Below are 23,438 nucleotides of genomic sequence, written 5' to 3'. Positions count from 1 at the left end.
GCCCATCATGGACATTTGATATTGCTCTTGCATCATGTGACCAAACTCATCACTGTATTTCTTGTTGGTGTAGCCGAAAATAATGTCATCCATATAGATTTGGCACACAAACAGTTAACCAGCATATGTCTTCGGGAAGAGAGTAGGATCTATTGAACCAGGTTTGAAGCCTTTGCTCTTCAGGAAGTCTTTGAGTGTGTCATACCAAGCACGAGGGGCTTGTTTGAGGCCATACAGTGCCTTGCTGAGCTTGTATACCATATCAGGATGTTTTGGATCTTCAAAGCCAGGAGGTTGTGCAACATATACTTATTCTTCAATCTTTCCATTGAGAAAGGCACTCTTCACATCCATTTGATACAGAAGGATGTTCTGATGATTTGGGTAGGCTAGTAGTATGCGAATGGCTTCAAGCCTAGCCACCGGAGCAAATGTTTCATCGAAGTCAATCCCTTCCACTTGAGTGTATCCTTGTGCAACGAGACGATCCTTGTTTCTGACAACTTGACCACGCTCATCTTGCTTGTTGCGATATATCCATTTTGTGCCAATGATATTGTGCTTACAAGGATTAGGAAGCTTGACCAGTTCCCACACATTGTTCAGCTCAAATTGTTGAAGATCTTCTTGCATGGCTTGAATCCATTCAGATTCCATGAAGGCTTCAACAACTTTCTTGGGTTCAGAGATTGAGACGAATGCAAAATGCCCACAGAAGTTTGTTAGCTGAGTTGCTCTTTGCGTTTCCCTTGAACGAGTGAGTGGACCAGGTGCATTGATGCTGTCAATTATCTTCTCAATCTATACTTCATTAGCAACACGGGGATGTACTGGACGAAGATTTTGCCCTTGCGGATCATTATCTTCAGCTTCAGTATTGACTTTAGGCTGAGCATTGTCTTCTGGTTGACTTGGTCCAATGATGAGTTCATCTTCAGCCTGAGGTTCAGACGGTATGATCTCTCCAGTACCCATGAGCTTGATAGATTCTCTAGGAGGAACTTCATCTAGCACATTCGGCAGGTGCTCTCTTTGCGAGCAGTTAGTCTCATCGAACCGCACATCCACAGTTTCAACCACTTTATAGTGAAAGAGGTTGAAGACTCTGTAGGAGTGCGAATCCTTTCCGTTACCAAGCATAAAACCTTCACGTGCTTTTGGTGCAAATTTTGAAGTGTGATGTGGATCCTTGATCCAACACCTAGCGCCAAATACTCTGAAGTAACTGGCATTTGGTTTCTTACCAGTTAGGAGTTCATACGATGTTTTCTTTAGGAGCTTGTGAAGATAAACACGGTTGATGACGTGGCATGCAGTATCAATGGCTTCAGGCCAGACCTTCCATGGAGTCTTGTACTCATCAAGCATCGTTCGGGCCATCTCAATAAGGGTCCTGTTCTTGCGCTCTGCGATGCCATTCTGCCAAGGTGTGTAAGGAGCAGAGAACTCATGAGTGATACCCAAGGTATCCAGGTAAAGGTCGAGTCTGGTGTTCTTGAACTCAGTGCCATTGTCGCTTATAATATGCTTGATCTTGACGCCATAGTTCGTCATGGCATGATTGGCAAGCGTCTGAAGACATCCTGCACTTCAGTCTTGTAGAGGATTATATGCACCCAAGTATACCTAGAGTAGTCATCAACAATGATGAAGCCATAGAGCCAAGTAGTAGCATTGAGAGTAGAGTAGTGAGTAGGGCCAAATAAGTCCATTTGTAGCATCTCGAAGGGTTGAGATGTAGTCATGATTGTCTTCGAGGGATGCCTGGCTCTTGTCATCTTTCCAGCTTCGTAAGGACCACACACATAAACCTTCTTGAACTTGAAGCCTTCGATGCCGACAACATGCTTCTTCTTCATGAGAGTGTGCAAGTTCCTCACGCCAGCATGCCCTAGCCTTCGATGCCAAAGCCAACACTCTGAAGCTTTTGCTAGAAGACATACGGCCATCTGCGGTCCTGTTGAGAAATCTACCATATACAGATCATCTTTTCGATACCCTTCAAAGACTAGAGACTTGTCAGATTCCATCAGTACAAGGCAACGATATTTTCCAAATAGCACAATCATGTTTAAGTCACAAAGCAATGAGACAGACATTAAGTTGAAACCAAGGGAGCATCACTTTATCCATGTGTTGATCCCTTGATATTGCAACTCTACCTAGACCAAATACCTTGCTTTTACCAGTGTCAGCAAATGTGATGTGACTCTTGTCTGATGGACGTAGCGTTGAATCCATCAGAAGACTTCGATCGCCAGTCATGTGATTAGTGAATCCACTGTCCATAATCCATTCTGAAGTACGAGGTGTCGTAGCCTACAGTGCAGTTTGGGGGATAGGCTTCACCAAGCGAGTTGTGAAGCAGAAACATTTGACGAATAAGTGGAACATGGAAATTCAGTTCTTGGTTAGGATAGATAGGATGAGTGTCAAGGAATCCCGGAACGAAATACATAGTAAGACCATTTGGGCATTTTATCCTGCGCCCTACAAGATTTTTAAGGTCTCCAGCATTAGCTTTGGACGCCTTTGATTTTCGGCTAGAGACCTTTCCCTGCAAAAGAGAGTTAAGTTTTCTTAACCACCCACATTTTTAGGGGTGGCTTAGAAGCAATGAGTCTAAGTGCAGCATCTGAGAACTTCCACTTTGGAGCCCTAGTAAATAGCCTTGCAGGAGGTGAATAATACTCATAGGAATAAGCAGGAAAGTTCTTAGTTCTATGAACATAGCGGTTTGATGAACCACGCTCATATTCATGGGTTTGAGTATGATTTCCCTGCAAAACATTAATGTTAGGGTGACTCAGATGAGTCCTCAGTCTGTAAGAAGCTTTTGGACCATATGAAGCCTTTGATATGGGGTTTGTTTTCTTCAGAGGTGGTGTCATGATGACATTCACTAGAAGATTTTCAAGATAGCTTTTGGGTACCCATATCTTCTTCATAGGTGGCCCATTCCTGCAGTTAGTACCAATATACCTGGCAAACACTTCGCCATTCTGATTCTTGAACAGTTTATAGTTTGCATCAAAGGATTCATCAATGATAATAGGGTTAGCACAAGTGAAGCCAGATAGGGTGGATGGATCTACTGAAGGTTCCTTTGCAGCAACCCATGTGGTTTTGGGGTACTTCTCAGGCTTCCAGTAAGACCCATCAAAATTCATTTTCCTCTCGAACCCAACACCCTCTTTCCTAGGGTTTCGGTTCAGAATCTGCTTCTCGAGGACATCACATAATGTCTGATGTCCTTTGAGACTTTTGTATATCCCTGTCTCAAGCAGTGTCTTCAACCTAGCATTCTCATCAGCAATAGTAGTGGTGTCCTCAGCAGAGAGGTTAGTTACCACATTAGTAGTTGAAGATATTGCAACAGGGGTAGTAGTAGAACATTCAGCAACAGAGGCAGCGTTATCACGCTCAATGCATTTTAAACATGGTGGTTCAAATCCTTCCTGAGCGGGATTAATCTGTTGAGCGCGGAGTGACTCGTTTTCCTTTTGAAGATCTTCATGAGCCGATCTCAATTTCTCAAGTTCCTGCTTCCTTTGAAGATAATCATAGGAAAGCTTTTCATGAGAGGTTGAGAGCGATTCATGTCGACCTTCAAGTTTCTGGTACTTAACAAGAAGATTTTTTATGTCTTCAATTAAGGACTGAGTCTTAGTCATTTCCGCGTCCAACAGGTCATCGCTTTTGTCTAACAATTTTTGAATATGTTCCATAGCTTTTTGTTGTTCAGTTGCAATCTTAGCAAATGTTTTGTAACTAGGTTTGGATTCACCATCAGAGTCATCTTCACTTGATGTTTGAAAGTAAGCATCGCATGAGTTTACCTTGGCACCACGTGCCATGAAGCAATAGGTGGGAGCCGAGTCGTCCTTGTCATTGTCATCAGTGTTGGTGACGGAGCCATTGTCTTTAGAGTTGAAGATGGACTTGGCGATGTAAGTTGTAGCTAGATCCAGACTCGCAACACCAGAGTCGGACTCCTCCTCAGACTCCACCACCGCCTCCTCAGAAGCAGACTCCTCCTTTGAATCCATCTCCTTGCCAACAAAAGCACGAGCCTTGCCAGATGAGCTCTTCTTGTGTGATGAAGACTTGGAAGAAGACTTTGAGGATTTCTTCTTCTTCTTGTCATCGGAATCATATTCTTTGCTCTTCTTCTTCTTCTTCTTCTCATTGTCCCACTGTGGACACTCAGAGATGTAGTGACCAGGTTTCTTGCACTTGTAACAGGTTCTCTTCTTGCTGTCATGGGTGGAAGCTTCATCATTTCTTGAGCTGGATCGTGAAGACTTTTTGAAGCCTTTCTTCTTGGTGAATTCTGGAACTTCTTCACAAGCATAGCAAGCTCCTTTCCAATGTCTTCAGGATCACCAGAACTGCAGTCAGATTCTTCTTCAGACGAGGAAACAGCCTTTGCCTTCAAAGCGCGAGTTAGGCCATAGTTGGGGCCATAGATATCTCGTTTCTCAGATAGCTGAAACTCATGTGTGTTGAGCCTCTCAAGTATGTCAGACGGATCGAGAGTCTTGAAGTCAGGGCGTTCTTGTATCATCAGGGCTAAGGTGTCAAATGAGGTGTCAAGTGATCTCAGTAGTGTCTTGACAATTTCATGCTTCGTGATCTCAGTGGCGCCGAGTGCTTGAAGCTCATTTGTGATATCAGTGAGGCGGTAAGATGTGAGATGGACGTTTTCATTGTCGTGTCTCTTGAAGCGGTTGAAGAGGTTGCGGAGGACACTAATCCTTTGATCTCGCTGAGTTGAGACGCCTTCATTGACCTTGGAGAGCCAGTCCCAGACTAGCTTCGAGGTTTCCAGAGCACTCGCACGACCATACTGTCCTTTGGTCAGATGACCACATATGATGTTCTTGGCGGTAGAGTCCAGTTGAATGAACCTCTTGACATCAGCAAGAGTGACACCTTCACCAGTCTTGGGAACGCCGTTCTTGACGACATACCACAGATCGACATCAATGGCTTCAAGATGCATGCGTATCTTATTCTTCCAGTAGGGATATTCAGTGCCATCAAAGAGGGGGCACGCAGCGGAGACTTTGATTATCCCTGCAGTCGACATAGCTAAAACTCCAGGTGGTTAAACTGAATCACACAGAACAAGGGAGTACCTTGCTCCGATACTAATTGAAAGGGCTAGTTATCGACTAGAGGGGGGTGAATAGGCGATTTTTATGAAAGTCTTCAAAACATGGGAGTTTCAAAGACAAACGATAGAAATGACACTATTCGTATGCAGCGGAAGGTAGACTACACTAGACAAGCCATAGTCAAGTATTCAATGAAGGGAAAGCACGAAGACTATCAGCAGCTAGGTAGTAAGGATCAAGATGGAAGATATTATGAAGCCAATCAGACCAAGTAGTCATGCAGTGAAGTCAAACAGATAATGCAAGCAAGCAATGACTTCACGAAGACCAATTGTAAGTAAAGAGAAGTGAGAGATAGAACCAGTCGCTTGGAGGAGATAGAGATTTGTTCGACCAGTTCCAGTTGCTGTGACAATTGTACGTATGGTTAGGGAGGCTGAGATTCGACTCAGAAGACCGCGTCTTCACCTTATTCCCCGTGAGCTAAGGACACCCAGTCCCCACCCAATCACCCAGGTAAGTCTTCGAGGTAGACTTCCAAACCTTCACAGACTTCGTTCACCGGCAATCCACAATGACTCTTGGATGCTCAGAACGTGACGCCTAACCGGCTAGAGGATTCACAGTCCTAAGTGTAACAAGTCTTCAGATCACGCGGACAGAAAGACTTTAGTGATGCCAAACACTCTTTGGGCTCTGGGTGGTTTGGGCTTTGTCCTCGCAAGGATTCTCTCTCACAAGCTTCGCAGGTGGGTTGCTCTCAAACGACAAAAGCCGTGCACTAACTCTGAGAAGCCACCAATTTATACTGTACGGGGTGGGCTATTTATAGCCACTGGGCAACCTGACCTGATTTGTCCGAAATGACCCTGGGTCACTAAGGAACTAACACGTGTTCTAACGGTCAGATTTCAAACACACACGACAGCTTGACTTGGGCTACAAGTAAAGCCGACTCATCCGACTCTGGATAAGATTTGCTCTCATTGTCTTCGCTCGAAGACATAGGATTTGGTTGAGCATCACTTCAGTCACTCTGACTTTGTTCACTTGGACCCCACTTAACAGTGCGGTGGTTCCTATGACTCAACAAAGAAGAAAAGGAAACAACAAAATAGCTAAGTCTTCACGCTCCATAGTCTTCATGCGATGTCTTCTCATGTCATAGTCTTCAACGTGAATAGCTTCACAGACCACGATTGTCTTCAATGTCTTCACACATTTTTAGGGGTCATCTTCGGTAGGTAAACCGAATCAATGAGGGACTACTACCTATGTTATCCTGCAAATCTCGCAAACACATTAGTCCCTCAACCAGGTTTGTCGTCAATACTCCAAAACCAACTAGGGGTGACACTAGATGCACTTATAGTCGCGCGTCCTCTCATTGTCTGCCGTGACCCATATGTCAGCCGGCCAACCACCGTTCATGGTCATAGTAAATGTGCCCACCTACTTCGGGCCTGCTTGGCAGTGGGTGGAAGGGCCGCGTGCCCATCCTTTTACCGAAAAAGGATTTCACCCCGCTTTATAAATAAAGCAACCACCGAGGACAAAGTCCACAAGGTATCATCCGAAACACACACACACCCAGCGCCACCGCGCGAAGGTCTAACAAAAACGCACGAAACACAACAGACAACACAGGTTCAGTTGTGGGCACAACACAACAAGCCCAACAAAGCAACAAGGAACGCATAGACAACAAACGGCGGCGGCATCGATGACGAAGAAGAGCTAATCTGGCTCAGGCGGTGGTGGGGGGAGCGGTGGAGCCATCCGGAGAGCCATCGCGTGAAGCTGGGTGATGATAGAGGTGATGGCGTCTCTCTCCCTGGGGCGGCTAAGCAGCCGCCAAAGCTGCAAGTAACCAGACCATCTGAACAAAGCGTCAGTAGCACGACGAAGAGGGATACACCGAATCACATGTTTATTCCTAACAGTCCACATCATCCAGGCAAGGACCCCAATGGTCAGCCACCTAATGTGGCGCAACGTGGGGGAGGGGGGATCGCGTGGAGTTCGACAAAGAGAGCAGGGAAGTTGGTATGGTCCCAGCTTCCGCCCACAATCTCGTGGAAACGGCTCCATAGGAACTGCGCAGACACGTAGGTGAAGAAGATATGGTTCGAATATTCTTCAGGCCCACAGAGCGGGCAATGCCCATCACCAGGGCCATTGTGCTTTAGAACCTCAACGCTAGAAGGGAGGCGGTCGTGAATCCATTGCCACAGGAAGAGCCTAATTTTCAAGGGGAGGCGAATCTCCCAAATGGAGGAAAGAGCCTCATGGTCGAGCGAGGGGGCGATGGCCAGATAGAGAGATTTGGTGAAGAATTGACCGGATGGCTCAAGGTGCCACCTGGCGCGGTCATCGTCAGACGTGAGCTCCGGCTCATGGAGAGCAGTACGGTCAAGCAACTCCTGCCAGTCCACATTCTCAGCAGGACCAAAAGGCCTTCGAAACGCAAGCCGCCCTAAGTCCATAAGGGCGGTCGCCATGGAGATCTGAGGGGCAACCGCGATGGAGAACATGTCCGGGAAGCGGGCCGCCAGGGGCGTGTCACCAGTCCAGCGATCGAACCAGAACAGCGTGGTGGTGCCGGAACCAATCTCGATCGAGATCCCGATCTGGAGGACAGGGAGGAGCTGAATGATGCATTGCGAGAACTGGGAGCCCCTAGATCGCTGACAGAAGACAAGAGGCTGGCCTCGGAGGTATTTCTGCTGAATAATGCATAGCCACAGGCCACCATCTCCGTTGCTAATCCTCCAGAGCCACCGAGTCAGAAGGGCAATATTCATGCGTCTGGAGGACATGATCCCAAGGCCGCCCTGGTCGCGAGGTTTGCAGATCTCGGACCACCTGACCATGTGGTATTTCTGCTTATCACCCTCGCCGGCCCAGAAGAAGCGCCCTTGAACGGTTGCAATCTCGTGATGAAGAGTCTCCGGAAGGTTGTAGAAGCTCATGATGAATAATAGGAGGCTGGAGAGGGATGAGTTAATGAGCATCGTACGTGCTGCTTTCGAGAGTCACCGACCCTGCCAGGGCTCGACCAGGTGTTGGAGCTTCCCCATCGTGGGGCGTAGCTCGGCCACCGTAAGCCTGGCGTCACTAATGGGTATCCCTAGATAAGTCGTGGGGAAGCACCCAAGCTGGCAGTTAAGCCGATCCGCTATGCTCTGTCGCTCGTCTTGGGCGTAGCCCAAGACCATAACCTCACTCTTGTCGAAGTTGATCCTAAGGCCGGACATCTGCTAGAAGCACAATAAGAGGAACTTGAGGTTCGAGATATCACTCTTAGAGCCCTCCACCATGATAATGGTGTCATCTGCATATTGGAGGAGGGAGATTCCGTTGCCTCCAACAAGCTGTGAGACAATCCCCTTAATGTGTCCCGCCGCCTTCCCCTTATCGAGTATGACCGCCAGCGCATCGACAACTATGTTGAACAGGAATGGGGAGAAGGGGTCGCCCTGGAGGACCACACAGAACATGGGGAAGAACGGGCCGATCTCCCCATTAATGTTCACCGCGGTGCAGCCAGAAGAGACCGTCTGCATAACTCTGTTCACCCACCTATCGTCAAAGCCCTTCCAAAGCAAACATTCCCGAAGGAAGGTCCAGCTGACCGTGTCATAAGCCTTGTGGAAGTCCAGTTTTAGGAAGACTGCCTTGAGGTGTTTGGAGTGCACCTCATGGAGAGCTTCGTGGAACACTAGGACTCCATCAAGGATATAGCGGCCTGGATGAAGGCCGACTGATCAGGGTGAGTGATCCGGTCAGCTATAGGGGCCACCCTAATGGCGTACCCCTTGGCGAGGATGCGGAAGATGACGTTACTGTAATTGGCCAAAATTGCCGGATGTCCGAGGCTCCCGTCACCTTAGGGATGAGAGTGATTACCCCATAATTCAGTCGGCCGAGGTCAATGGTCCCAGCCATGAACTCGTAGAATAGGGCCATCACCTCAGGTTTGATCACCTCCCAGAAGGTCTGGAAGAACTTCACTGGGAGGCCATCCGGGCCTGGAGCCGAGGAGGGGTTCATGCCCTTAATAGCCGCCCAAACTTCCTCCTCCAAGAATGGGGCCGTGAGGGCCGCGTTATCTGCAGGCGAGACGCAGCAGTGGGCAGGCCAAATGTCTTGCGCAAGGGCAAGACCTCCCTGAGGGGAGGTAGAGAATAGGTCTCTATAGAAGCCATCAACATGCGCCCGGATGTCCTCCTGCCGCTGAAGGAGGGTCGGACCATCCCATAGGAAGGGGATGGAATTACGGAGCCTACGGCCATTAGCAATAGCCTGGAAGTAGGCAGTACTAGCATCCCCCTTGAGGACCCAATTCTGCGTACCTCGCAAGTGCCAGTAGGCCTCCTCGTCAGTGTACATGACAGTGAGCTGATCTTCCAAGTCGTATCTAACCATCCATTCGTCTGCCAAAAGACCAGCGGTGTCAGCCCGCAGGTCGAGTGCCTGGATGCCCTCAAGGAGAGCCTTCTTCCGGTCACGAATGTCCTGACCCACGTTTGCACCCCACCCTTTCATGAATTGCCGCGACCACTTGGCGCAGAAATGCCAAGAATCGACGGCCGACAGAGCCCTATGGGGGGTGTCCCTTGCCTCACGCCACCTGGCGACCACCGTGACGGTGAAGCCTGGTTGATGCAACCAGAAGGTCTCAAAATGGAAGCGTGGCGGCAGAGGGGGGCGCTCATTCTCTGAACAGAGGAGAAGGGGAACATGGTCGGAACCAATCCACGTAATCGCCCGCAGCGATGCTAGGGGACACCGAATGTCCCACTCAGGGGAGGCAAAAACTCGATCAAGGACCGAGCGAGTCGGATCAACTTGGCAGTTAGTCCAAGTGAACCTGGCCCCGACACGATCGAGTTCCCGCATCCCCATATCAGCGATGCAATCATTGAATAATTGCATCCAAGGAAAGTTCACTAGGTTATTGCTCTTGTCTTCTTCCGTCCGGATGAGGTTGAAATCACCGCCCACTACTACCGGAAGCTGGGCCGACGCAACCTTCCTCCGGAGCTTAGCGAGGAAGGTGTTCGACCTGCGGTGGTCGGCCGGACCATAAACCGCAATTATCTCCCATTTAAAACTTAAGGACCTTTCGAAGACCTCCATGCTAACAAAGAACTCGCCTCGGTCCATGCCCCGAACCTCAAGGGTGGCGTCCTTCACACCTAGGAGAGGATGCCACCTGAGTGATCCCTACTCCCACTAGAAGGGAGCCAGTGCCAGGCGAACAGGTCAGAGCTCAGATACTCAAGTTCCGACAGGGAGAATTCAGTATGCGTCGTTTCTTGAATGGCTACAATGTCGATTCACATGTACTCAATGAGTTGGCGGCACCGACCATCTTGGCCGAAATCGCGGATGTTCCAGAATAAGGCTCGCATCACGCATCCATCGGGGGGCTGCTTGACCCCAACACACGTGAGGCGCTCTAGGTGCAGAGGGCGGCGGTACGGGAGCGAGTGCGGCCCCAGATCTCAGCCGGGGTAGCCGACGCACGGGGAGGGGCGCTCAGGGTGGTCCCGAGCAACGCTCCAGTGGCGGGAGGAGGGCGTGCACGGGCCTCAGCGAGCCGACCATCAAGGATCTCCCGTGCACGGATGGCTTCTATCTGGACTAGCGGGAGGGCAACCTCCCCGCGGAACACTATGGCCGAGTCCGCTGCCACCTTAACGAGGTGGCCAAGCGGAGCCGACTCCAAAGCAGAAAAGGAGCATGAAGCAGAGGTGGTCGGGATGATCATGGTACCTGACTCGAAGTTCCGGGCAGCGGCCCGAAGGGCCGCCATCTCGGGGATAGGAAGGGTCGAACCACCCGTCGGCCTGGCCGCCTCAATTCAAGCACTGCAGCGCAAAGAGGACACTGGGGTCGAGGTCGAACGACCCCTCCTGGAGTAGGCCGTAGTCCGAGGGGGAGGGGGAGGACCGGCCATCGGAGTGGTCACCACCACTGCTAGGCCCACGGAAGCAGAGCTCGAAGGCGCCAGGAGAGGAGCAGGGGTCGTCACGCAGGGAACGACAGGGGAGGGAGGTGGGTCCGCAGGTGTCTCATCCACCACGGGCGGACTAACCGGTCGAGCCGGAGAGCCAGATGCGACCTCCGGAGGCACCAGAAGAGGCGATGTCGGGTCTAGGGCCGAGACCCCAGCGACGCCAACTAGAGATCGGGCGCGGGAGGGGGGGGGCGGGGTCGGGTCGAGCAGCACCGAGTCGGCCCTGGCTGGAGAGGAGGCGAAGAGTCGAGGGAGATGATGTCGGGGGAGTGGGGCGAAGAATCCGGAAAGACCTGGAGGCTAGCATAAGAGGGGTCGATGCCATCATCGGGGGACGGGGAGCCGCCGCGTGGGTACGACCCGCCCCACCCCCACCCCTGGCGGCTGGCACAGGTGGCTGGTCATGGTGGGGGCTGTCCTCGGAGTCGTCGTCGTCGTCCGAGCCAGAGGGGTGGCCGTGGCGAGGGTCGCGGTCGCTGCGGTGGCCACCAGCGCCACCCCCATCTGGGCCGCCCCCAGGAAGTTGTCGTCAGTGCGAGGGCGGCCAATGTGGTTGGGGGGCTCGGGGGAGATGCGGAGGTCAAAGCCCTGGTCGTTGAAGAACACTCAGATGGTGGCACGGAGCTTGGAGGAGTCGAGAGATTTGACCTTAACCCGGACCTCCTCCTCCTTGTGGAGGGAGAGCTCATCGACCACTACCACCTTGCCGAGGATGCGAGACATGTTCCGGATGACCCGCTCGGAGCAGGCGATGTCCGGGAGGCCACCAATGAGGATACAGGTTGTGTCCAAGACCGCGACCGCCAAGGGGTCCCGCACCGGCACGGAGATGTCCACCACTAACTTGTTGAGAGCTAGGGTGATGTCTCCGCTGCGGGTGCCGTACCCGTGGTTGAACACGTCCAGGAAGACGACCGAGAACTGGCCTTCAGAGAGTAGGTGACCTACCAATCCCAGGTGTAGTGGTAGAGGTGGTTGAGCTCGGCCTCAATCATCTCCGGCGAGGCCACCCCATCCTTCACGGTAACAATGGCCAGGAGCGATGGTGAGGGGGCAGGGATGTCGGGCACCTCGATGTGGAAGTAGACGAGGCCCTCAATCCCGTGCCCGTACATCATCAGCTCCTCCGCCACCGGATGGTCAGGGCAAAGGAAGGCGGGATGGTCCGGGTCCGAGCAGAGGTAGCAACATTGAGGGCGGGTACATGCCACCTGAGAGTGACCAGAGAGGCCGCAGTTGAAGCACTTGACGAGGTCGGAAGAGCGGTCGTCCGGGAGGAGAGCGGTCATAGTCGAGGCGGCGAGATCCCGGGTGGCACCTTGGCCGGGGCAGTGCCGTTTGCGCGTCCAAGATCGCGCTTCTTCTTGTGCTTGCCACCGGGCCGGCCCTGTCCCACCCCATTGCCGGCCGGGGGGAGACTCGGCTCGCCCCAAGGTGGCTGCTAGCAGCGAATCGCAGCGGCAGTGGGAGGGGGGCCTGCTGCCCATGGGAGCGGCCAGGGGAACGAGCGCGGCCGCCCCGGGCCGGGGAGCGGCTAGCATCCCAACGGTGCGGAGGGGAAGGTGACCAGCGTCGAGCCTCGCGCCGGTCCGCGGCTGGGGGAGGCGAGCGGGAGCGGGAGCGGCCACGGCGGTCCACGCGAGGAGGAGATCGGCGTGAGGGGAGCGGTGGTCGTCCTGGGCAGGAGACCGGCACTCGTCGCGGGAGGAGAGCTGTCGGCGGAGCTCGGACTCATGGCAAACCGCGTCGGGGGACAGGCAGGAGGATTCGCGCCGCTCCTCCGCACGGGAGGGTTCAGGGCGGCGGTCGTCGGCGCGCCGCTTGGGGCGCGTCCCAACGTCGTGCCACTCGTGGGTCATGGGGGCCGGCGGCGACGGGGGAGGAAGCGAGGTGTTGGCGGCGAGGGACGGGAGAGCAAGGGTTAGGGCACGGGAGGAATGGGATGGGGGGCGAGGGAAGCCCGCAGGCAGCCAAATAGGCCTGATGGTCAGGCAGACCGGCCCACCAGGACCGCAACTAAGGCTGGGCCCGGAAGCGGAGCTTCCAGCACAAGCCCATGGCCCAAATCTAGGCCCAACACTAGGGCGGCCCACGATCGGGCGTCCCAGCCAGCGAGACAGGGCAGTAGCGACTAGGGTTTCCCCTAGTGCTGCGGCCGCCGGTACGGCCGCGATCGGCGCCGGTGCAGGGGCTCCAGTGTCCATGGGGCGAGGATGAGGGTTGCTGGGCGAATAACGAAGCGAGGAGGTGCCAAAAGCCGCGATGAACGGCCGAAACGGCGAGGAGCGGGCGACCACCGGTGGAGATGACGCCGCCGGGAAGGGGGCATGCCGAGAGCCAGAGGAAGCTGCCGCCGAGCGCCATGAGGACTGGGCACGACCCAGGTCGGACCGCCCCGCGACGCCCCATGCCGGAGCGCGACGGCGGCGAGCGGTACGCGACCGAGGGTCGGCCCTTTGGCCAGGCGTCGGGAGGAGGGGGAGCGATATCGGCTGCGAGCATGGAGTGGGGAAGGGACTCCTCGAGTCGGCGCGTCGACCAGCGTTGGGCGCAGCACAGCCCGGCGAGCCGGGGGTGTACGCCGGACAGTGGGACGGCCAGCGGCGGAGTCATCATCCTCCACCAAATCCGCCCAGCGCAACGGCATCGACTCCATGTCGGGGGCGGTAGAGCACGGGGCGGGCGGCCCAGCAGCCAGCATCCGCGGGGCGTCGGGAGGCGGGGGCGTTAGAGATGCCTGGAGCACCACATGGTGGCGGAGGCGTCGGCGCGGGCATGCCAGCCGCGGCTGGCGCGGCGCCGATAGGGTCGTGGGAGGAGAGCACCAGAGCCATCGACTCGTCCTATTTGATCGATGGGGTCCGCGCTCGTCCTTTTAATGCAAGCGTGCGAAGGGGCCGACCTCATCCACTCCCATCGCCCGTCTCCATCTTGCATCGCCTGCTCCCTCGCCGGCGACCAGGAACCCTAGCCATCCATCCAGCAAGCCAACCATGAGGATCTTCAATGAGAAGGGGAAAGGCAAGTGCAGTGTCGACGCCAGCTCTTCCCGCGCGCCTCCTCCAACGCCGCTGCCGACTCTGTTGGGTAAGTTGCATAGAAAACAAAAGAAATCTACGCACATGCAAGATCTACCCATGGAGATGCATAGCTACGAGAGGAGCATCTACATACCCTTGTAGATTGGTAAGCGGAAGTGTTTATCAACGCGGTTGATGCAGTCGTACACCTTCACGATCCGTCCCGATCAAGTATCAAACGTACGGCACCTCCGCGTTCAGCACACGTTCAACTCGATGACGTCCTCGCCTTCCGATCCAGCAAGAGAGGCAAAGTAGTAGATGAGTTCCGGCAACACGATGGCGTACGTGATGATAGTGGTGGTGAAGAATAATCTTCGCAGGGCTTCGCCAAGCACAATGAAAACTATGACGGAGGATAAACTAGAAGGGGCGGGGTTGCCGACACACGACTTGGTGAATCTTGATGTGTTCCGGGGCTAGCCCTGCCCCTCCATTTATATGTTGAGTCCTGGGATCGTTTCTTGGAGAAAGAGTCTCCTCAAAGTCAGTTTAGCCTGCAAGGCAAGAGTCCTTCCCGGACTCCTGGACCAGACGCCAGGGTCCTTGGCGTCTGGCCCCTTGGCTTCCGCAAAGCTGCCTTTTGCACCTTCCTAAAGCCCTATGGGCTTTACCCCATGGCCCAATTAAAGTTTAATCATACCCGAACATTTCGGGAAACATCTGAAACCCCTTTCGTTGAATTCCGGAACCATTCCATAGACCAAACACTATTATCCCTTATATCAATATTTACCTCTAGACTATTCCGGAGCTCCTCGTCATGTCCGTGATCTCATCCAGGACTCCGAACAGCATTCAATCATCTCCACCCTGCACTGTGTCTGTTGCATGCACGTCCATTGCCACAAGCACCACATTCGCATCTGCCGGCCTTCTGCTACTTGAGCGGCGATTTTGTTGTGCCTTATCTTCTAGGCGAACGTGATCGCTGAATCCACCTCCATCGCCGTCTCTGGCAACTTCTTGTACGGGTCCATGCATCGGCGGCAACAGGAAATTGGGTGGAGAGCGGTAGGAGGGAAGAGGAGAGTGGTGGATTGTGTTGCAGAAATAGTGCAACTAACTATAAAAGCGCGGGCTCCGGCTTAGTTTTGGGTGGGCCTGGGGTGTCGGATTCATACAGGGATGGTGTCTGGACTCTCCCAAAGCCACCTGGTTTGGTTCTAGTTTGTGGGAAAACGGCGGTCTGAGAGCAACACCAACGCGACGACCCATTCCATATGCGCGTGTCCGTTTGGGTCGCTGTTACGTCTCCAATGTATCTATAATTTTTTATTATTCCATGCTATTATAGTATCAATCATGGATGTTTTATATGCAACTTTATGCAATTATATATCAGTTTTTGAGACTAACCTATTAACTTAGTGCCTAGTGTTAGTTGTTGTTTTCTGCTTGTTTTTGGATTTTCAGGAAACCGATATCAAACAAAGTCTAGCCGAAGAAAAAACTATGGATTAATTTTTTCTGGACCAGAAGAGACCCTAGAAGGTTCGGGAGAAGATCTGACTAGCCACGAGGGAGCGACAAGCTCGGGAGTTGCACCCTAGGGAGGGCCCCTCGGGCTTGTGGGCCCCTCGTGGCGCCTCTTGACCTAATTCCACCTCTATAAATACTCAAATATTCCCCTGACATCAGAGAGCCACCCGAAATACTTTTTCCCCGCCGCAAATTTCTATCCCACCAGATCCCATATGGAGGCCTTCTCCGGTACTTTGTCGGAGGGGGAATCGGTCACAGAGGGGCTCTACATCAACCTTACTGCCCTTCTAATGATGTGTGAGTAGTTTACCACATACCTACGGGTCCATAGTTGATAGCTAGATGGCTTCTTCTCTTTCTTTAATCTTGAATACTTGGTGCAATTTCCTTGGCATAATGGCTCGCTGGTCTTCCACACGGAGGTTGGTTCGCAGCCGCTGCCGCCAAAGATTATTGCCACATGCCCGGCAGATAAGCTCTACGGCGGCTACCATCTTGAGGAATGCGACTCGCAGATCCTGCTTGTCGGGTATACCGACAGCTCCATGACACACATTTTGATCTACAAGCACGAGGACCTCATCTTGTAGAGGTTTGTCCCAGTAACAACCATTGGAGACCGAGCCCTCTTCCTTGAGGATAGGAGCATGAGTGTCCCCTCTAAGGCCTTGTACAATGGGAGATGCTTAGAGGAGGTGCTTAGAGAAATAAACCAGGCTTTTCTTAAGCACCGGTGCTTATTTATAGAGGATAGACGCTTAACTAAGCGTCTCTCCTGTAGAAATAGGCACCGGTGCTTCAGAAAAACTCGGTTTATTTTCGTAAGCACCTCTCTAAACACCTCCCATTGTACAAGGCCTAAGGCATTGCCAACCATCGTTGCTGCTTGCTGAGACAGTTGTGTATACATATCCAGACATCCAGTGAATGGCCGTTTTGCGCAATACTGTCTCAGTACCGGTGCTTGGTCTCAACCATTCGATGGATATAGTGATGGCTTTAACCCAGGTCCTTATAGCCTCATGCAACATGTCATTAGCTGCTACATTCGCAATGTTTGGTATGCCAGAGGCCCTATTTTGTGTGTCATCACAATTGTTCCCTGGATCATCTTATTTATTTACTGTGCCATTCTTCTTGTGATCCTTTTAGGAACAAAGGGCTGGTATATTCTGAAAAGGAAACCAGAAAACCTGGATGGCTTTGCTGGAAGGTGAAGAGAAAGCTTCGCATTTGGGTAAATCTTACTCACAATTAATGCTCGGTCTTTTGTACCAACAACATGATAGTTTTAGTTACCACCTCTGCTTTTATTCTCTTATAGTTATAAATAACCAACCAGCCAGCTAGTCACAATAGTTTATGCCCTCGATCAAACCCCAACTGAAAAAAAAACCTCGACAGTCAGAACCGAGATTTTGAATCGTTTAAAATTTCAGGCTCCACGTAGCCAGCCCGGTAACCAAAAATCAACTCTTAGAACCGGAAATTGCCTAGGCAGGATATGTTTGGTACCGTGAAAACACCTGAGCTAATAATAACGTACACATTACTTAAATCACATCAATTAGTAATTAGTATAAACCTCTTGCATCTACGATTGACAGGCACAGGCTGGTGAAGACAGATGAGATGGAAGACTTGCAAGTACAGCGACCGTACATTTTCATCAGCACAAGGATGGATGGTCTACTTGGGAGATGTGAGTTTGCTGGTGTCGCTGGACGAGTCCCCGCTCACCAGTTCATGGAACGCCTCCACTTTCACAGGTGGCACCCGCATGTCGTACGAGTTCCTACAACACAGCGCGGATCAAGGGATTGAAGCAGTTGATGGCGGCATAAAACCGGCAAAGAACTGGGGATACTTACATCGACTGCGGCGCTTGTTTGAACTGCTGCGCTAGCTGGACTTGGGCGCTCTGGTTTCCAGACATGCCCAGCTGCTGCTGCGCTAGCTGGACTTGGGCGCTCTGGTTTCCAGACATGCCCAGCTGCTGCTGCGCTAGCTGGGCTTCGGTGCTCTGGTTTCCGGACATGCCCAGATGCTGCTGAAGCTGCTGTTGCTGGTGGTGGTGGTGCTGCTGGAGCTGTTGCTGCTGCTGGTGGTGGTGCTGCTGGAGCTGTTGCTGCTGCTGGAGTTGTTATTGCTGCTGCTGCGGCTGGAGCGGCTGCTGCTGCTGCTGTTGCTGGTGGTGTTGTTGAAGCTGCAATACCTGCTGTTGCTGGAGCTGCTTCTGTTGCTGCTGCTGCAGTAGCTGCTGGTGCCTCAGCTGCTGCATATGTTGTTGTTGTCTGGTGAGAGATCCGTACGGGCTATCAATTTGTGAATCCATGGTGTTCTCGAGCTTCACGTTTACCAGGGCCTGGGTTTTGTCCGACATCGTAAGAGCGCCGCGGGGGGGCATCATTTGGTTCCGCCTCATCCACTGTTGTTGCTGCAGCAGCTGGTGCTGCTGCTGTGCTGTCAGATTCTGGTTATGGATAGTCATTTGAGGAGTGTACTGCCTCTGGAGCTGCCAATTAAACATATTAACTGTGTGTTAATGTTAGGGGCAGCATGAGAAAATGATGTTATGGTTTCACAGAGAAGACATTTCCGAAAACAGTAATAGTTTCAAGTGTGTGCATAGATGATAAAAAGAATAGCATAGAACTCGCTAGGTCGCAGCGGCGCATCCTGGCTGACCAAGGTTCGAATCCCATCAGGAGCGAATTTGTGGTATCTCACCCGGGTGGGCTCTCTCTTAATATATTGTCCATGGGATCCTCCCCATTGGATCACAATAAAAAGAATAGCAACCATTTGACTAAAAAAAAAGCTTCAAACAGTGGCTAATCAAACAAACAAATGTAGCAGAAGCAAAATAGTTCCCATCACTGTGATTAGTGACCATTCAAAACCAGCCGGGTGTCACAAAACCAGCTGGTTCAGTGGGCGAATGTAGAGACTGAATTCTAGAACCACTCCCAGTTCAATGGGTAGCCAATCACAGTGAATGGCCATACATGAGTTCTAGGAGTTGGTTCCAAGTTGCAAGAGTTAGCAGAATTTTTCTTTATATGACTGAACAATTAGAAGAATACCCAAATCTCAAAGATACTTGCACTAATTATAATTTGTAAGTGCCTCTAAAAATAGAAGTATCAGCAAGATTACACAGCTGTCGCGATGACCAGCCAGAAACCAATATCCATTCTCATCAAGTGAATTTACTTGTGGGCAGCTTAGCCAAAGAGCTTGTTTACACTACAACACGTTAATAACACAAAACGTTCTGTTCAGGGCGTTTTTATAAACACTTCAGAATAGCATCTAAGAAGGTGTTCTATCAGGTTCGCCCCAAATCATCTCTAGCTTAAGGCATTTCTGGAAAACACTTCGGACTGGATGAAGCTGTCAGGGCATTTTATGCAAATCACCACAAAACACAGCTGTGGAGGCGTTTTCTGGAAGCCTCAAATTGAAAGAGATTTTGAGGCATTTGTAAGAAACGCTGTCAATGGAGGGGACATGCCCGTTTATGTATCAGTAAAAAGGGCATATGGATTTCTTGCCAATAACATTACCTTTCTTGGTCTGGTGGTAAGTGCGCCACAATGTTTTCCAGCCGATGCAGCGTTCGAATCATGCATGCCTCTCTATTTATACAGTTTTTTTTTCTCGCGCGAGGTTGTTTTAGTCCCATACTGCTTGGCGAGAAAGTGTTGGAGGTAGTTAAAAGGGTGCAAACATAAGCAGTGTTTCAGAAATGACAAGTACTGATGCCATTTCCCTCGCTAATGGGCTTGTCTAGTCAGATTTAATTTAAATTCTCAGCCTGGAAAGAAAGATAGATAGCCATTTGGGACAGAAAAGATAAAAAGAGACAAAGAGAAGAAGACCCCGTTAATTCTGTTTTTCGATTTTGATCGAGAAGTTTAGAGCGCTTTAGGAAATTGCCCCGAAACCTCATTTGTGGCGTCTGTAAAATGCCGCTGAATACCACATCTTTCAAGGCGTTACTGGAAAACGTCTCAGTTGACTTTCCCCTTCATGAGCTTCTCTAGCATTTTATAGAAATGCCACACAAAACAATCGGAGGCATTTTTACGTCTTCCAGAGGCGTTTTAGAATGCCGTTGTAATACTATAAATGTTGTGGTATTAGTTGGTTGAATCCATCAACTTTGGACAATTGTGGGTACATGCTTTTTAAATATAGTAGGATAAACAACTAATCCTTCTGAGGAAGGAAAAATTGACAGTAGTGTACAGAAATGGTAGAAAAAGAAGGTAAGCAATGTATACACAACATTTAGATACGTTATAACTGAGCATCTTTCCTCCTCTCTCAGGCTATTAGCATTTCTAGCCGTCCGATCAGCACTTTTAAGCGTTTTTAGTCGTCCGATTAAGGGTGAACACCACTTACACTTGGTTCGCTCGCTACGAACGAGCGCTATCGTGACGGGCCGCTGCTCTGGCGACAATTTTGGGCGTCCGCTGTTAAATTGGGCCTAATGGGCCTGAGCTGTCTTTGTACATGCATCCAAAAAGCTGGACTCTCCACGGTCCACGCAACCCTCGTTCTGTTCGCAAGGTCCCAACCCTAGCGTGGCGGCGGACGATGGGACGATGCACTACTCCCGTGGCGACGGCGCTGGGCTCCGACGACACAAGGACCTCCTTCATGTCCGACCTCTCATGCCAAGACTATGGCACTCCCACCATTGGTGCCGCTGACCAAAACATCGAGCGACCTCCCAGCGAGATAGAGCTGGATCGGTCGGCCTATTATTGCAGAGGAAGGTCAACGAACTGATTTGAGACAGAGAACAGAGGTAATGGTTCGATCCAGCAAACGCGGGCGAAGTGGGGCCGGTCGGATGATGCGCTCAGCGAGGCGAGGCGAGGCGAGGCGATGAGAAACTGCCTAATCATGCGGGTAAAGTGCAGTTGATGCAGCAAGGAGTGATGGAAAGCATCAAATACCGCTGTTGAGTAGAAATTTATTTCGATATGCGCAGGCGTGGAAACTGAAGCATCAGTTCTCGGTACCCATTCATGGCAGCTAATGCGCACCTCCCGCCATCTCTTGATATATGTTTGCATCTAATTGGCTTCCAATGATACGGGTGTGCGCATCCCTCCCAACCTCTCCCATCCCCTCCCCCTGCCTATCTACCCATCAACCTTTGAAGATATGTCCACCGGTAGCGGCGAAGACAGTGTGCCAGCGTAAACAACATTACCGATGTTACTCTTGTGGCAGACCTGCTCTTCCTCGCCAGGGCGATGTGCACCATCCAAGTCAGCTGCCGCACAATTCTGCCCACCACCATGGAGAGAATATGGGCTTCCCCCAACCCTGCGATTGCTTGATATATAGGTAAGAGTCAGGCTTGTTTGACTGATAAACAGAGTTGATGCTGGTTTGCTTATCATCTGTATTTTTGCTGATATACGGATCATCATTTCCTACTTGCTGTGACTGTGAACCTGCAAGCTACACATTTTCATATTCCCGGAAATTTGGTCTGTTTTGTGTGATGTATGTCATTGGAGTATTGATGCATGCTGTTTCGTGTTATTTTCAGGGACGGTTATGCTTGTGAGGAGTACACAACTTTGCTTGGCTTGTATCTTCTCTCAACGAAGTATATACTGTTAGTGAGGTTTGTTACCCCTCTATGGTTTGGCCAATTTTCTATTGTTTATCGCATACATTATCCTTTTCAGTTTGTCCATGTCTTGTTGCAGGTTGCTGATTATACAGACTCAATCACTGATCCTCCAGGTTAAACATATTGGGGGTCTGTGCGATGTAGTACACACAATGGTCGTCTTTGTCTACTACATACATCAAACAATCTGATTCTGTTCAGATGTTGATCCATAGTTCAATCGCTTTGGATTATTTCGATAAGTAATTCATCTTTTGAATTATTCATGTTTGCAGGCTCTGCAGCATAGAGCTTTTGTTATTCCCTGCGAAGTTACATTCACTATTTGTGAAAAGGAAAAGATGAACCGATTTCTACATTCACTATCTGTAATTCATCTATTGCATCTTTTAAAGTTCCTATGGAAGATCCAATTTCTACAAATCCATCTTTATAAGTAAAGTTCTCGGCCACCCAATATGCTTCGTCCCATACATAGAAAAACTTACAAAAGGCTCCTAACTCTTCAGCACTTAGCAACAGACTGCATAAGGAGTAAATCGGCAGATCACACACGAAGGGGTAGCGACACAAACCCACTTACCTAACTACTCTTTCGGCTAGAAGGTCCATGAAGTATACGTAACTTTCATGCGGCACAGCTTGTCGAGCACTCAGCACGCGGTTGTAAGCGCCCTCCATAAGAGACTGCTCGAGCTCAACCGCGTGCTTGATGCAAGGATTCTCCAGCGCTTTGGTGGGCAGAGGCTCCAGCTCAGTGTGGAACTCCGCAATTCTATTCTGGACCAACAGCCTCAGAAGGTTAAGCCCCATAATTGGGTACTCAACCGGTGATGGAGGAATTATGCCACTGCAAGTATCAGCATGATTTAGTATGATATAGCATAATATCAATCGACATGTTGCAAAAGAGGAAGTGCTAGATGTTTTTAGATAAAATATCAATTGACGTGTCCAGACATTTTGCAACATGTTCTGGACCTGACGAAGCAAACATCTACTCCCTCCGTTCCAAAATAGATGACTCAACTTTGTACTAAGTTTAATATAATGTTGGGTCATCTATTTTGGAACGGAGGGAGTATTGCCGAATAAGATGTGAAAATAAAATAGTCGACACAAAACAATTGCCAGTTTGACAAGGGTATTGCGGCTCACCAGCAGGCGAGAACCTAAAAATTCCATACAAACCCAATCTACATGTATAACTTGGCTTACAGATAATAATTTCCAAGTTCGACTACCCAACTGAACCCAGCAAAATTAGCACCACATAACTCATGCAGGACTAACCAAAAAACACTTCTGGTTTAACTCATTTAGCAACTTATACCACTAGTAGAAAACAAGGCTTTCGTCCAGGCCAGTTTAGCCCATTAGTCCCGGTTCAATCCAGAACCACCAATGGAGCTATTTGCCCCGGTTCGTGAGCCCAGGGGGCCGGCCGGGCCACGTGGGCCATTGGTCCCGGTTCGTCCGGACCTTTTGGTCCCGGTTGGTGGGACGAACCGGGACCAATGGTCCTGGCTCCTGGCCCACCACTATTGGTCCCGGTTGGTGGCATGAACCGGGACCAAAGGGTTACCTTTAGTCCCGGTTCATGCCACCAACCGAGACTAAAGGGTTGGCCCTCGTTGCACCCAGCTTTTAGTCCCACCTCGCCAACAGAAGGGCGCCCACACCTGTTTATAAGCCCGTCCCTCTCTGTGTTGTTGATCTCCTCTCAAAGTGAAAATAGATGCACCTATAGAGGAAATTGGACCTAAATTTATAAATAGAAATTGATTATGAATTTATGTTTAATTTTCTCTATAAGTGCATCTATGTTCACTAACAGAGAAGTTTTTATTTTTTGTGACCTAAAAGAAAAAAGAAATCACCAAAAAACTGTAAGTATTTATTTCTAAGTAGAACTGAAAAAATAATGGCACTAGTAAAGTTAATCACAAACTTCAAATTCACACAAATTTCAAAGAATTCAATTTAACTATTCACACAAATTTCAAAGAATTAAAAAATAAAGCAAAAAACCAAAAGAAAATAATTAATGCAGAAAACAAAAC

The 23,438-nt window shown here is 50.5% G+C and overlaps 1 protein-coding gene and 1 pseudogene across 1 annotated transcript in view; both read right to left on the bottom strand.

The window, feature by feature from the left end:
• Positions 1 to 17,361: 17,361 nt before the first annotated feature.
• LOC119281890 lies at positions 17,362 to 18,222 on the bottom strand (annotated as a pseudogene).
• A 3,503-nt stretch (positions 18,223 to 21,725) lies between these two features.
• LOC119281889 (26S proteasome non-ATPase regulatory subunit 8 homolog A-like) overlaps positions 21,726 to 23,438 on the bottom strand; it is a 10,768-nt gene continuing 9,055 nt past the window's right edge. Inside the window, exon 4 of the mRNA XM_037562296.1 lies at positions 21,726 to 22,225. Within this exon, the coding sequence (XP_037418193.1) occupies positions 21,955 to 22,225 (271 nt within the window). The 3' untranslated portion in view covers positions 21,726 to 21,954. The remainder of the gene's footprint in view (positions 22,226 to 23,438) is intronic.

Source organism: Triticum dicoccoides, chromosome 3B, assembly GCF_002162155.2.
Source record: "Triticum dicoccoides isolate Atlit2015 ecotype Zavitan chromosome 3B, WEW_v2.0, whole genome shotgun sequence".
Classification (NCBI taxonomy): domain Eukaryota; kingdom Viridiplantae; phylum Streptophyta; class Magnoliopsida; order Poales; family Poaceae; genus Triticum; species Triticum dicoccoides.
This window is presented reverse-complemented; position numbering and strand designations above follow the sequence as displayed.